The sequence below is a fragment of the Gymnogyps californianus genome, chromosome Z (assembly GCF_018139145.2).
Source record: "Gymnogyps californianus isolate 813 chromosome Z, ASM1813914v2, whole genome shotgun sequence".
Taxonomy (NCBI): Eukaryota; Metazoa; Chordata; class Aves; order Accipitriformes; family Cathartidae; genus Gymnogyps; species Gymnogyps californianus.
Genome location: NC_059500.1, coordinates 83,652,404 through 83,665,230, shown reverse-complemented (window position 1 = coordinate 83,665,230; position 12,827 = coordinate 83,652,404). Strand labels below are relative to the sequence as shown.

Below are 12,827 nucleotides of genomic sequence, written 5' to 3'. Positions count from 1 at the left end.
AGATGCAGAGCTTATACCGATTCCTGGTTTGGGGATGGACCGAGCTGTGTAAGCACGCTGTGTTTGTGTATAGACGCTGCTAGAGAAGAGCGCTGTCTACGCGACAGAACATCGATGTAAACTTCAGTAGTGCAAGGGAAGAGATACGGTGGGATAATGGATGTTATACAGAGCAAAAGGCAATTGTAATGGTAGAAATTACTTTAATATACAACCAGTCAAATTACATTGCACTATAAATAAAACATGGTAAAAATATAGAAAGAAAATAACTTTTTATAATTAATAACCCCAAATTCTTCTTTTTTCTGAACACGTCCTCTGGATAAATAGCGAGAAAGGTACCAAAAAGTACTGATAGAAACATGGTGGTCGTCAAAAAATTCTTGCAGCCATTAACTGCTACAAGAGGTTATTTGCCTATTTTTTGGCAGCCTTTGGGAACTTCTTAAACTCAGCCTGTTCTTGAAAAAAAGCTGAGCCAGGATATGATCTGCTGTTCCATGGAAGTAGTCATTCATACGAAGAGTTTCCAGCTATGAAGAAAAAGACAATATTTTTAAAAGAATAATCATAGCTACCTGATCATTTTTACAATATTAATAATACGGAATATTAAAGTGCGTCTCAGATCCAAGATGAAAACGAATTAATAGAAAGGTATATAACTAATGACAATCCTTACACTGGGCTATCAAGATCACTGGATACGTGTAACCTTAGATAAATACACCCTTGCTCTGGCTCCTAGGATATAGACTTGTTCAAGGCTTACGAAGATCTCTCCCTTTTGTGGGTGCTCAGCTTGTAAAGACCCTCAGCCTGTCCAGTCCGCCCAAGGACAAGCTCTGTCTCTTAAACACCAGCAGCACCTCATGCACAAACATGATCTGAATTCCCTCTCTCATGCACACACACACGTACGCACGTCACGCCCTACCACAGACCTTTTCTTTGTCTTCCCCACCTCCTGTTTCCATACAGAGTTGTGATAGGTGTCGCATGCCAACCATTCACACCAGAAGGGAATGTGCAGTGTCAGCGTACCTGACATTCTTAGAATTTCTTTTGCAAGGTGTGCACCAAAGCAGAAAGCTTACGTGCATGAGAAAAGCATAAGATTATGTAGAGTTGAACATTTTTTCACTCCCCTTGCCCATATGAATTCTCACCTGGTTTCCTGTACTGTAGGCTAGAATCAAAAACAAATCCTCATCACATACGCTCTTGATGTAATGCTGGGTTCCAACAGGGAAAAATATGACATCTCCAATGCCAATGTTGAAGTTGGCAGTGACTCCAGAGAGAATAACTCCAACCTATTGCAAGTAAAGCAGCAATATTCAACAACAACAATTTTCAGTGTGCTGTTAGTGGATAAATACACAGTGACGGTCCCAGCACTGCACTGAAATCAGCTAGCGTAGCATCAGTGCTTTCACGGAGACTCCAAAAAGGTAGAGGGGTCCTAGGCAAATTCCTGAGTAAGAACATGGTACGTCCTTACATTATGGAGTCTCATCATTCCATCTCAATTATCTTTGCACTTCACATTTGCACTGAGTGAAAAACATATAATAAAATCCTGTACTCTGAATCTTAATATTCACTAAATTTTCTCTATTTATCTGTTCCTCAGAGGCGCTAAATCAAAAGCATTGCTTTTTTATTTTGTACTCCCAGCATTCAGGAGAGTGGCGATTCCTGTAATAAGCGTGTGTGATTTTGCTGAACAACTTAACACGATGGACAAATTCTGCTCTTTGTATAACTCCACCTTGTCTAGACAAGCTTCCACAAATGTAACTGAGATCAACATTTTGTATGCGGAAGGAAAATGTGGACACTGAAAGTTCTGTAGTACTACTAATTGCAGTATTATTAATCAGGGCTGGGAATCAGTTATTAGGTCTGTAATTGTTTTACAGCCCAAACTCCACTGACTTATCCCTCGCTGATGTAACAAATTACCTGTCCACAGCCGCTAATGACATAACCCATCTCATTAGCATTGAAGTGGAAATGAGGCTGCCCCAGTCCATTGCTGAATATCCTGAGAGTTGCTAAGGTAAGGGTATTTTCATGCTGAAAAGCAGAACAAAAACATTCAGAAAACCGTCCAAGTTTGTTATATCTCTGTTATACATGAGAAAGCAGTGATGAACCCACAGAAATGGCATACTATGCCTTACGTTTAAATAGCTATAGTATCCAATTGAAAGCACGTACCTTGTTCAGCGACTCACTAAAAATTTTTTCTGTTTCATTTAGTCCGGTGCCATTTATGCGGTAGCGAGCCCACTGGAAGATTCCTCCTGGAAAAGGAAATTTTGCTGATCCTAAAACAAAGAGAGCTAAATGAGCATTTCCAACAAGGTTTGGTTAACGTTGCTTGTTAGTGTATTGGCCAACTTCAAGTCATTACTACATACTAAACTTGAGGCCTCAAATCTTATGAGCCTCTGGAACCAAAAAGAAACCCATTTATCTGATCTATCCTTCATGCACTAGACACTATGCAGTCTCCTTTACTGTGTTTTTCTGTAATCAGATAATCATAATGAAAAACTCTGACTAGATTTTTTCCATCCCAAATTGCTATCAATAACAATACACTTAAAGAACATGCTAACTTTCAGTATATTAATTCATGTTAACCTTTATGGCACTGATGGTGTGTCACAAAAGTACTGCCAATGCAGAACATTTTGGTCCAAGTGCAAAGATTTTTGTCACGCATCTGTTTCTCGTGACCTCCATCAGCTGTGTGTGGAGCTCTGGACCTATATTTGCTTTTTATAGCTTTTTGAATAGACGATACTAGTTGGAATTAATGTTTATTTATTAGGTGCTCTGTTTATTAGGTGCTTACTCATAATCACTAGATCTAGGCTATACAGAGGGCTGTTTAATACAACTGTTGATAAACCAAACAGTGAATATGGTTCAATGATGTTTATGAAGTTGTATTTGTAAAAGAAAAGGGAGGACATAATTAGGTATATGTTAATGTATTTATTCATTGACGTTTCATAGGCAAAGGCAACGCAAATGCAACGCAAACGCATGCTAATCTGCTGCAGGGCTTCCTGGCCTATTAGATTTTAATTTCTGAATGAAAAGTTTAGGTTGAGGTTATTAACTGTAGCAGGGAACACACCAGCCCTGGTTACATACATCAGTAGAGAACCATGAGCTGGGAAGTATTTAGTTCATGCCCTGCTGCTTACTGGCATTCTGCTCTCATATCTACTGTTGCAGACAGAAACATTAAAATCAAAAGGGTAAACTACTTTGAGATAAGAATCAGGTTATACAGCTTCAAAGGGCAGTAATTAGATGTATTACCAATATATTTTTCATTTTATCTCCTTAAATTCTTGTAATTTCTCTATATACTTTTAAACTCCTGTTTCAGTGACTCGATTACAGATCCGCTCCTCTCCCCCTCTAGAAACACGGAGAGCTTACATACAAAGTTCCTAGACGTATACCTTTGAGATTGTAGAAGTACTGCCATACAAGGTTGTCCGGAGACTGCACATAGGTGGCATTTTGTACAAGCTCATCTAAGTTTGGTGGGAGGTTAATTGCTTGATCTTCTGGTTGTTTCTTGAATGTTCTGATGAAGTTAACTCCACCTTGTGGCTGCGGGACACACAATGCATATTAAGTTGATGGAGACACACAGCAAACTGTGGAATTAAAATTTTGCCTCATTGAATATCCCACCTTAGTACCTGGTGGTAGACAAATTCTGCCTTGTGGACATACCTCATCTCTTTAATTGCCTCGCCCTGTCAATACCCTATTTTGCTCCTTTGCTCCGCCCTTCCTTCTCAGTTACCACAGAGATTTGGAGCAGAAGGGAAACTCAATCCGTTTCCCATCAAACTGTGTCAGGGTGGGAAGGTCTATCACAATTCTGTGGTTTGAACATGTGAATTCCTCAGACTCAGCAGAAACTCTGTGGCTGTATTCTTGCTCATGGGACATTGCCAACTAGTCGGTTCAAATAAGATCCATTTTAACAAGGAGATGGACTTATCTATAGTTTCCTATGAGACCTTCTCATACCACAGAATTCATCAAGGGGCTATTGGGAAATTAGCTTTGGGCTTCACTATGTTATTTTCCCTTCCACCCTTGGAAATATGGAGGATCCTCCATGAACTGGGGATAAATGTGAAGAGTGGAGGAGAAAAAGTTTCTTGGAGAGAGCATCATCATTTATTTCTCCTTGTGTATAAAGGAACACAGAGGGTGGCACAGTGTTACACAAAGGATGTGTATATCCTTCTGCACTGATGGAACTAAAAAGAACAGCTGAGGCAGGGAGGATCCTCTCCAAAAAATATAGAGAGCGAACCTGGACCGCCACATTAATGTGTAGAAGACGAGATGAAGGCTGGCTATCCTATCATACGGACCTTTAATGCTCTAGCTGCTATATCCTCTGGGGTAGAGAAAAATGCGTCATCTACATCCAAGGTCTGAAGTTCTTCATGTGTCGTAAAAAACAGCAAGAACACACAGTCTCCTGATCCTACATTCTTTATCCAATGCACAGTGTTTCTAGGGAAGAAGATCACTTGACCAGCCGTGACATTGTATGTGGTAACCACGCTGTTATCTGCACCAATTACTCCGATCCAGGCAGTACCCTGTAACATAATCAGAACTTAACGATCGTAATGAAAGTTTTCTCATTTAATCCATATGTGGCAAATCAGTAATTCAAATAACCTGAAGGCTGTTAGGGAAAAACAGATGCTGCTGCACTCTCTAACAAGCCTTGGTGAACTTAAATCCAGAATAGCACTTTAAGTGACAAAATTTTAGAAGGTTTAAGAAACACGTGACAAATACACATTACTCATACTTAAACTATTTCTTATTAAAGAGGCTGTGAACAGCTATAAAGGAGTCATCTTAGACCAAAAACTGCTGGAGAGAGGACCAGGTGTTTGTGGAATGCCTTACTCCAAGAAGGATCCCCCATCCAGCTGGAGCTGTGCAGTTCTATGCTGATCAGAATATGAATAATTATTCTTAGAAATAAATTAATAATTGAGATTTATCTAAGTACCTATGCTTCCAAAGAAAGATCATTTTGTTTTCAAATTAATATGCTATCTTGAATTCCTCACGGTGAGTTTCTATTTATCTCTTATTTTCTTTATTTTTACAGATTTGAAATTTGACAGTCAGGTGAGATAGGGCAAACCTTTTCAAAGAAGATTTATTTGGGGGGGGAAAGGGAGGGGTAGTTGGTCTAGGAAAGAGAAGACTGTATGGGAACAAAACAGTCTTCCACGTATAAAAAGTTGTGAGAAAGAAAGATGATCTGAGGGTCTCCACAGCCAATGGAGGTAAACAAGGAGAAATCAGGATTTTTTTTTTTTTGCAATAAACAAAAGTGTGATTTGTGTACCAGAACAAACATTCTAATGGTTTCTGTGATGAAACACAGGAGACAACTTTTTTTTTTATTTTGTAATAGCTCCTTTGTTGAAAATTTTTAAAAACGGAACAAAACTGTCAGATCTGCTTTAGGTGTCCTTATCCTGCGTCAATACAGGGGATGGAACCAGAGGCTTTCTTAAGAACCTTAACAGTCCTTCATCTCTCTGATTCTGCGATGGTTCTCTAATATAATTACTTTAATCATTGTAAGCACTTGGATAAGTACATAAAATTCTGCAACTTTCAGGTATCCAAAGTCTCCTCTGACCTGTTTTTATACTTCATTGGAAGCTACAGGTGTTTGGTCCTCTTGCAAGTAACAACATTAAACAGCCTATTTCAAGCATCTCCATTTGAAAATGTTATTTCAAGCAAGAAAAATAATGTCATACATCAATCAATGGTAATTCTGCTTTTATTACCTGTTAACATTTGTGTATAATGTATATGTAATTTTTTTTTTACATATGTACATCTTCTATGGATACATGATGCTTTAAACTGCAAAACCAATTGGGAAAGCTGAAATAATCAGATAATACCTGTAGCAGGTAGCCATGTTCATTGGCATTAAAATGCCAGTGGGGAGCCCGAAGCCCTTTGCTTTTGATCCGTAAGGTTCCAAAAGTCATTTGGGAGCGATGGTTATTGATACTTTTTCCAAATTCCATTTCTTCATCACTTTGATATTCATTGACATCCTTCCTGAATCTTGCCCACTGAATTTCACCACCTGGGTAGTTATGTACCTGTAAAATTAGCGAGAGTGGAGAATTGTATTAATTGTGGACAGTGGTGACCAAACAATCAAAAAATATTTCAGAAAATTCTTGGTCTGGGCAATACTGAAGGGACCTATTCCTTTTCTCAGTGAGGATTCTCTCTGTATGTATTTTAGTCACTTTTCACAATCATGTACATACTTTCTCATGTCGTGATGTAATAGTATTGTTTCTACAAACGAGAGATAAATAGTGATATCGAGAACAAAATTATCTGCTGCTCCTCCTCTTTTTACGTCATTCTGGACTTTGATTTGGGCAATCAGTTACATACATGCTTAAACTTTTACATTCAGAACATTTAGAACATTTCCCAAGTAAGACATTTTCCTGAATTTCTACGGTTGCAAACTATCTGCACCTGAAACTATTCCTTTCCCAATATTTGTACTGCCTCTAGAACATGTTTTGTACCTGAAAGAATCATCTTGCACGGAGGAAGGGCATATTAGAAGGGCTGCTCTCCTCTTAAACACTTTTGTTTGCATTCCTAAAAACATTTTTTGTTGAAAAATTAATTACATCATTAAATCTAACATGAAAAGGTACCAGAATGGCTGTTGTCAGTTTGAAGTGCCCTACTATCTAATCTATCCTTTTCCCTCTTTTGCTGAAAAGCAAAAATTAATCAGGAATTATTTTTTATATAAAGATATATTTAGAAGATGGAGTATGTCTTTAGAGTTTGCTCAAAGGATACATTTCTGTCAGTATCAAAGTACACCTAAACAAAACCTACATAATTCCTAGGGCTTCATTACACTGTCAATTAATTCATTTCAGCTCACTGAAACAAGGTCATTTTTTCTTGCAACATAACAATTTGTTTGAATCCAGTCCTAAGAACGAAAAGGTTAGTGTGCTACTCAGCTTACATTAAACTTCACTCTTTCTGGTTTTGTTTCTCAGAATTTCATACTCTGTAATTTCAGAATCACACAGAAAATGGTTGCCTTGTCTTGCAAGCCTTATTTGTTGGAGCAATTATTTAGCTGTCCAAGAGGCACTCCAGAGATCCAAACCACTTCCAACATCTGTTATGAATTGGAGTGAAATGCTGTCAGGAAGTTTGTGTCTCTCCCCATGAATTATAAAAGCAGCCTGGATAGCAGGTTTAAACTGATCACCTAATGCTTAAAAAATAGTTAGGTGAAATTAATTCATTAAACTTCTATGCGTGATGCTAGCATATTATTGCACAAGATGAACAATTTACCTTTGATTTCCCCAGATGATTCAGGAACTGGAATTTGATATCCACACTTCGTTCATCTGGGTTTGGGGAAGATGCCCCATCGTCTTTAACATCCGTCTCTTTCATAAAGGCAGTGTTGTTTACATAGACCAAGGACAGGACCAGCACTCCTATTGCGGTGGTGACAACACAGGCCAATAGACAAACTAGAAAGACTTTCATTAGGGACCAGCTGCCCTTTCTTTCCTGAAATTAATAAAAAGCCCCCCCAAACAAAAAAGAAAGCTTTGTTAGATCTAACACACAGGAGAAAGTTTGTGATAGTTCTTTTGTAATCAAAACAGTATGCCTTTCAGAAACACAGCTGTAGCCAAATTACTGGGCCCAGTACAGGGAAACCTTATAGAGTATGTTATCAGATTGTTGCTGTCCTTTCATTATTTCATCAAGTAAAAGCACATCTTCATCATCCTGGGGTCTTACAAACGCTTAAACATTTTTTCATAGCTGTTTCTAATCTATATCACAAAACACTGAAGACCTGTAGCATCGCCTCATGGCAAACCTTCATCTCTGGGGCAGAAACGCTGCCTCTGCTTTACGTCACGTCTCACGCGGCCCAGCTCCCTGGCAGTGGAGAAGACAGGCCAGAATGGGGAAATTTCATCTGTACTAACTGCTCTGGGCATCATTTCTTTACTGAAGATTTCCTTTGTGGACATTCAGGCCTCTGGTGGAGGGTGAAGGGGAGAAGCAGCTGGGCACGCAGAAGCGCACAAGTTCTTTATAGAAGGCCAAGGCACTTCTGGCACCATGAAGCATCATCTTGGTGAGGATATTCAGTGTTTCCTATCCCTTAATGATTTTTGCTGCTGAAGTTCCAGCTTCAGATGAATAGAGACTGCATTCTCTGGCCCAAATTTTAAAACTCTCTACTGATTCTGGGTACACAGCTTGATCTACCTTTAAAAGCCTGATTTTTCAGACGGTGAGTGCCTGAAAATGAGCTATGAATGTTGATTTCTTAAGCTGGACAATCAGAAATGAAAAAATGGAAGATTACTTGCTGATTTTAACAAAATTACCTTTTTCATGAATCTATTTGACAAAAGCTCTTTACAAATACATTTCTCTTGCCAGCAGAAAAGTGCTCAAAATATCACCGTATTCTCTTTGGTAATAAACTTTTCTTCACTTTAAATGACTCCCTTTTTAAAGCTTGTGTTCAATTAAATATCACAACAGTAGTACTCAGACCACAAAGTCTCATCAGAGAACAAGGCTTTATAGTTAAATGCATTCAAAATCCCCATTTTCCAGATTTGAAAGACCTTTAATTTACAGCATTTTCACAGCAGTGGCACCAATTCAATAATTATTTTTAAAGCAGAAAGAATGCTGTACATATTACATAATAATAACTAATACAGAACATTCAACCTCAGCACAACTGCGTGGAGTGAGTTACATTGTGAGTAAATCACTAGCCTTGGTATATTTATAGCCAAGAAGCAGCACTGTGCTGACTGCAAACAAATGTAACGGCTGATGAGCGATATGCCAACTCTTACTGCATGAAGTTAATTCAAATCCCAAGAAGCAAAAGCTTTAATGGGAAAATTACAGAGAATTACTTTTCTCAAGGGCAAAAAAAAAAAAAGATGAAACAGTACTCTAACGTGTAACTCGGCAGAGATACTAAACATTACCACAAGATGAGCTTTTAAGTAGCTTTTTCTGTTAAAATCAATGAGGAATCCTCCAAAGATAATTACTTTGTCCAGTAGTTAGAGGATAAAGAATTTAGCTATTAACTTAAGTGGGGCCAGGGAATTATGTCTCACAGTTCAGATCCTAGCTAGTGCACATGGAGCTATGCATTTTAGGACCTTAGCAACTGAAGCCCTTTACAGCTTTTATTTTCTTCAGGACCTTCTTAATAGTATAGGATTAGGTCGTATTACAAAATAAGGGTTTAATCTTCAGACTGACTCTGTTAATAATGTTTTGATAGAACTGTAAAAGAAAATGGTACCTCTTTCTTTGGCCACTCTTTTCCTTTTGGAGAACTTTGTATGCTCTCTCCATGCATTTCAAATGCCTGGTTATCCATTTAGTAAAGCTGAAATAGATTAGTCCACAGAAGAGAAGAAAAACATTGAAACAAAAGAATGTCAATTCCGATATAGGCTCAGTTATGTTACAGAGTCCAGGGAAGTGACTCATCTTCTTCTGCATAGTAACACTAATGGCATTTAGTGCAGTACCATTGTGCAGAAATGTGATGCAATACAAAATCTCTTCTTCACTAAACTACAACAGAAAGGTCTGACAATTTCCACATTCAGATTTAACATTATTCATCTGTCACATGGACCCTAAGACACAACATGGCAATGAGACAGTCTGAACCATCAAATACTTGGGGGAAAAAAAGCAGAGGTCATCTAGTTCCTTTACCTATCCTAAGGACCTAACATATATAAATTACAGTTTTGGCTGGTTGTGTAATCTACTTTTACAACCACAAAAACGGTTGAGGTTCCAGAACGTCTTTGGCAACCCATTTCCCTGCTTACATGTTATTATTGTTAAAAAGGTTTTCACAAGCCTAAATGACTCTTGCTGCAACAGAACTGTTATATTTTACCCTCCCGCAATGGACCTAACTATGCAGGAAATGCCCTCCTAGGTGAGACCAACAGTACATCCAGCCCAGTGTTTTTTCTCCAACAGGACTTTAGGAAATGATAAGGGAGAGCATAGCCTGGCTACTATTTCCAGGTTACATCTTTCATACTTTACAAGCACACATACCTGTTGGAGGAGAGATGCTAGAGGTAATAGCCTCTTCCCTTTAGATTTCATTCTATGAAAAACTCCATGACTTTGTCTAAGTCTTTTCTGAACCTGCTGATACTCCCTCACCTCCTAAGTTTACTGCTTGCAGGTAAAAACAAAGAGCGCTTCTCAGTCCTAAACAGATCTCCTACTAGCTCCTTTAAGGGCTCCTATGTTTCTGTATTGTGGGATTTGAGCAACATCAAACACATGTTCCTCTCTCCAAGCTGAAGGTCCAAATCTTTTTAGTCTCTCCCTATTAGGTAGCTCTTCTATCTCCACGATCATTTCAGTCACTCTCCTCTGGATCTTCTCTAACTCTACCACATTATGAAAACAAAGAATAGCAATAGACTTCATTGTTAACTGCTCTCCAAGTACTGTTTTCCACCCATCTTTACACTTCCCTAAAAATAATTTAATATAGACTATGATTCCTTGTTTTGAGGCACACAAGTGTTAAATGTTGCTACCCAGTCATAAAAAGGAAACCAGGTTTGTGTAACACACAGTGTTTGTAATGACCTCTCTCTCTTCCCCCGCTCCTCTCCTCATTTCCTTGACATATTCCATGTTTGATTATGTACTTCTGAACTTCTAGGAAAGTGAGGTTAAGCTTATTGCCCTATAACTCTTGGGTATCATTTAGCTGACTTTTTGTTAAAAGTTACTTTGCTAGTCCCATTTCTAGACCATTATGGGACTGCGCTGAGTTCTAAACGTTACTGATAGCTTCAGCCATTTCTCCAAGAGCTTAGTGTCAATGCTGGTAGGCGTTGTCTGCTGAACACAGGTAGCTTGCGTAAGAGCCATCAGTCACGCTTTCCGTGTCGTTATCTGAGCTTTTTCCACCACCCATTGCCATTGGTGTTTTAAGTAAACATTATACCTTCACTGATATCATTTATTACTCTCTGCAGGGAGGTCATGGACCAAAATTTGCCTTGGTCCTCCCTTATATCAGTAAGGGACTTACTGTTTACATAAGCAATAAGGAACTTTTGGGTTATTTTATTATCTTTGACTGTTCTTCCTCCTTGTGTCTCATTTTTGTGCTTTGGACTTTCCAAAAAGCACAAAAGTCCAAGATGACTCATCTTTAGGGATAATTCTAGCTATTTCCATTATGCTTCCTTCTTGAAGACCATTGAGGACCACAAGACATACTACATTTATTTTCACTGTTCCATATTAGGATATCCTGCAACTATATCTTAAAACACATGTATTTTTATGAACTGCCAAACTTCTGAGCACCTTTTTCCTAGACTTTTTTCATAGCATTTTGCAAACAGATCTTTGAATTTCTTGTAGTTGCTTTTTTCTACTCTTCCTCTTTTCCACTCTAAAAATCTTGAAAATTTTGTAAGAAAATTCTTGTATTAACCTTCACCTTCTGTATCAAAACCTGACATCATTCTAGTCTAAAAATACCCTGGACACTCTATATTCAATTTATTTTTACCAACAAATATTTGGTTAACTAGTATATCCTCAAGGCAAATTATTCTGTCAGTTGTTTACAAAAATGTTCTTTCCATCTTATCCTTCTTGGTTTGGTGGTCGTAATGGCAGGTCCTCAACATAGCAGCACTCAGCCTTTTTTCTCCTTTTGTTATCATAAAGATACTTTTAACAGATTATCTCCCCCCATATTCTAGACCTCAGTACAAAGCTAAATATTAATAGAGAAACATATCTTCCCTCCCCTTTTCTTCAGAAGCCACCTCCACTTTTTTTCTGTATTCATTAACAAATGAAATATCCCACCAAGTAAACATTTACGTTGCCTAACAACTTTGTATAGAACCTGTATGTTCTTCCATTTAGTTTCCATACAGCCTGCACTAGTATAGACATCTTAAATGTTAAACAGACATATTCACTATCCTGTTTTCCATATTGCTTCAATCCTTTTTATAAAAACCCTATATCCACGGTTACTATGCCTCTGGTCACCTTTCCACTGATAACACTCACATTCTTTTGTCATCAGTCCCCACTAATTCCGGTTTGAAGCCTTCCTTCCTAATTTGGTAAGTCTAAACTTAAAGAAGCACTTATTTTTCCTTATGAGATGGAACCCATCTCTCCTCAGCAGTCCTTTCTCTTCTGTTCTGGAAGAGCTGTGAAAGCTCAGCCATTCAAAGTAGCAACAGCAGGATCAGGTCAAACAAAATTAATGAAAAGTTTTTCTCATTTCCCTTTGAACAGCAATTGTCTCTGCACAGTGGGAGACCTACCAACTGTAAAGTTGACCAAATATTTTGAGGAAGGACACAAAAATTAAAAACCATCGTAAATCACAGTATCCATGATCAACAAGAAAGAAAATATACATCATGATTTTCAAGGGTTTCACAATTCCAGATACGTATATATAATGTGAGAATCCATAAGCATCTCTTGGAAAACAAATACAACTGCTCTGGCAGTGTCAGAGTTACATAGGAAAAGAATTAATAGGTTGATAATGAGTGACTATGGGGTTTGCAGTTTTTCAGATCCTCCTTTTCAGACTAAACCAGGTATAAACTCTAGCC

General features: G+C 38.1%; 1 protein-coding gene across 1 annotated transcript; it reads right to left on the bottom strand.

The window, feature by feature from the left end:
• Positions 1-357: 357 nt before the first annotated feature.
• LOC127027611 (uncharacterized) lies at positions 358-9,556 on the bottom strand. The gene is given in 10 exon segments (XM_050913406.1): positions 358-464; positions 467-536; positions 1,173-1,319; positions 1,972-2,085; positions 2,230-2,339; positions 3,495-3,648; positions 4,431-4,664; positions 6,009-6,215; positions 7,465-7,689; positions 9,479-9,556. Coding segments are annotated over 10 exon segments (1,383 nt in total). The 3' UTR covers positions 358-420.
• Positions 9,557-12,827: the final 3,271 nt, after the last annotated feature.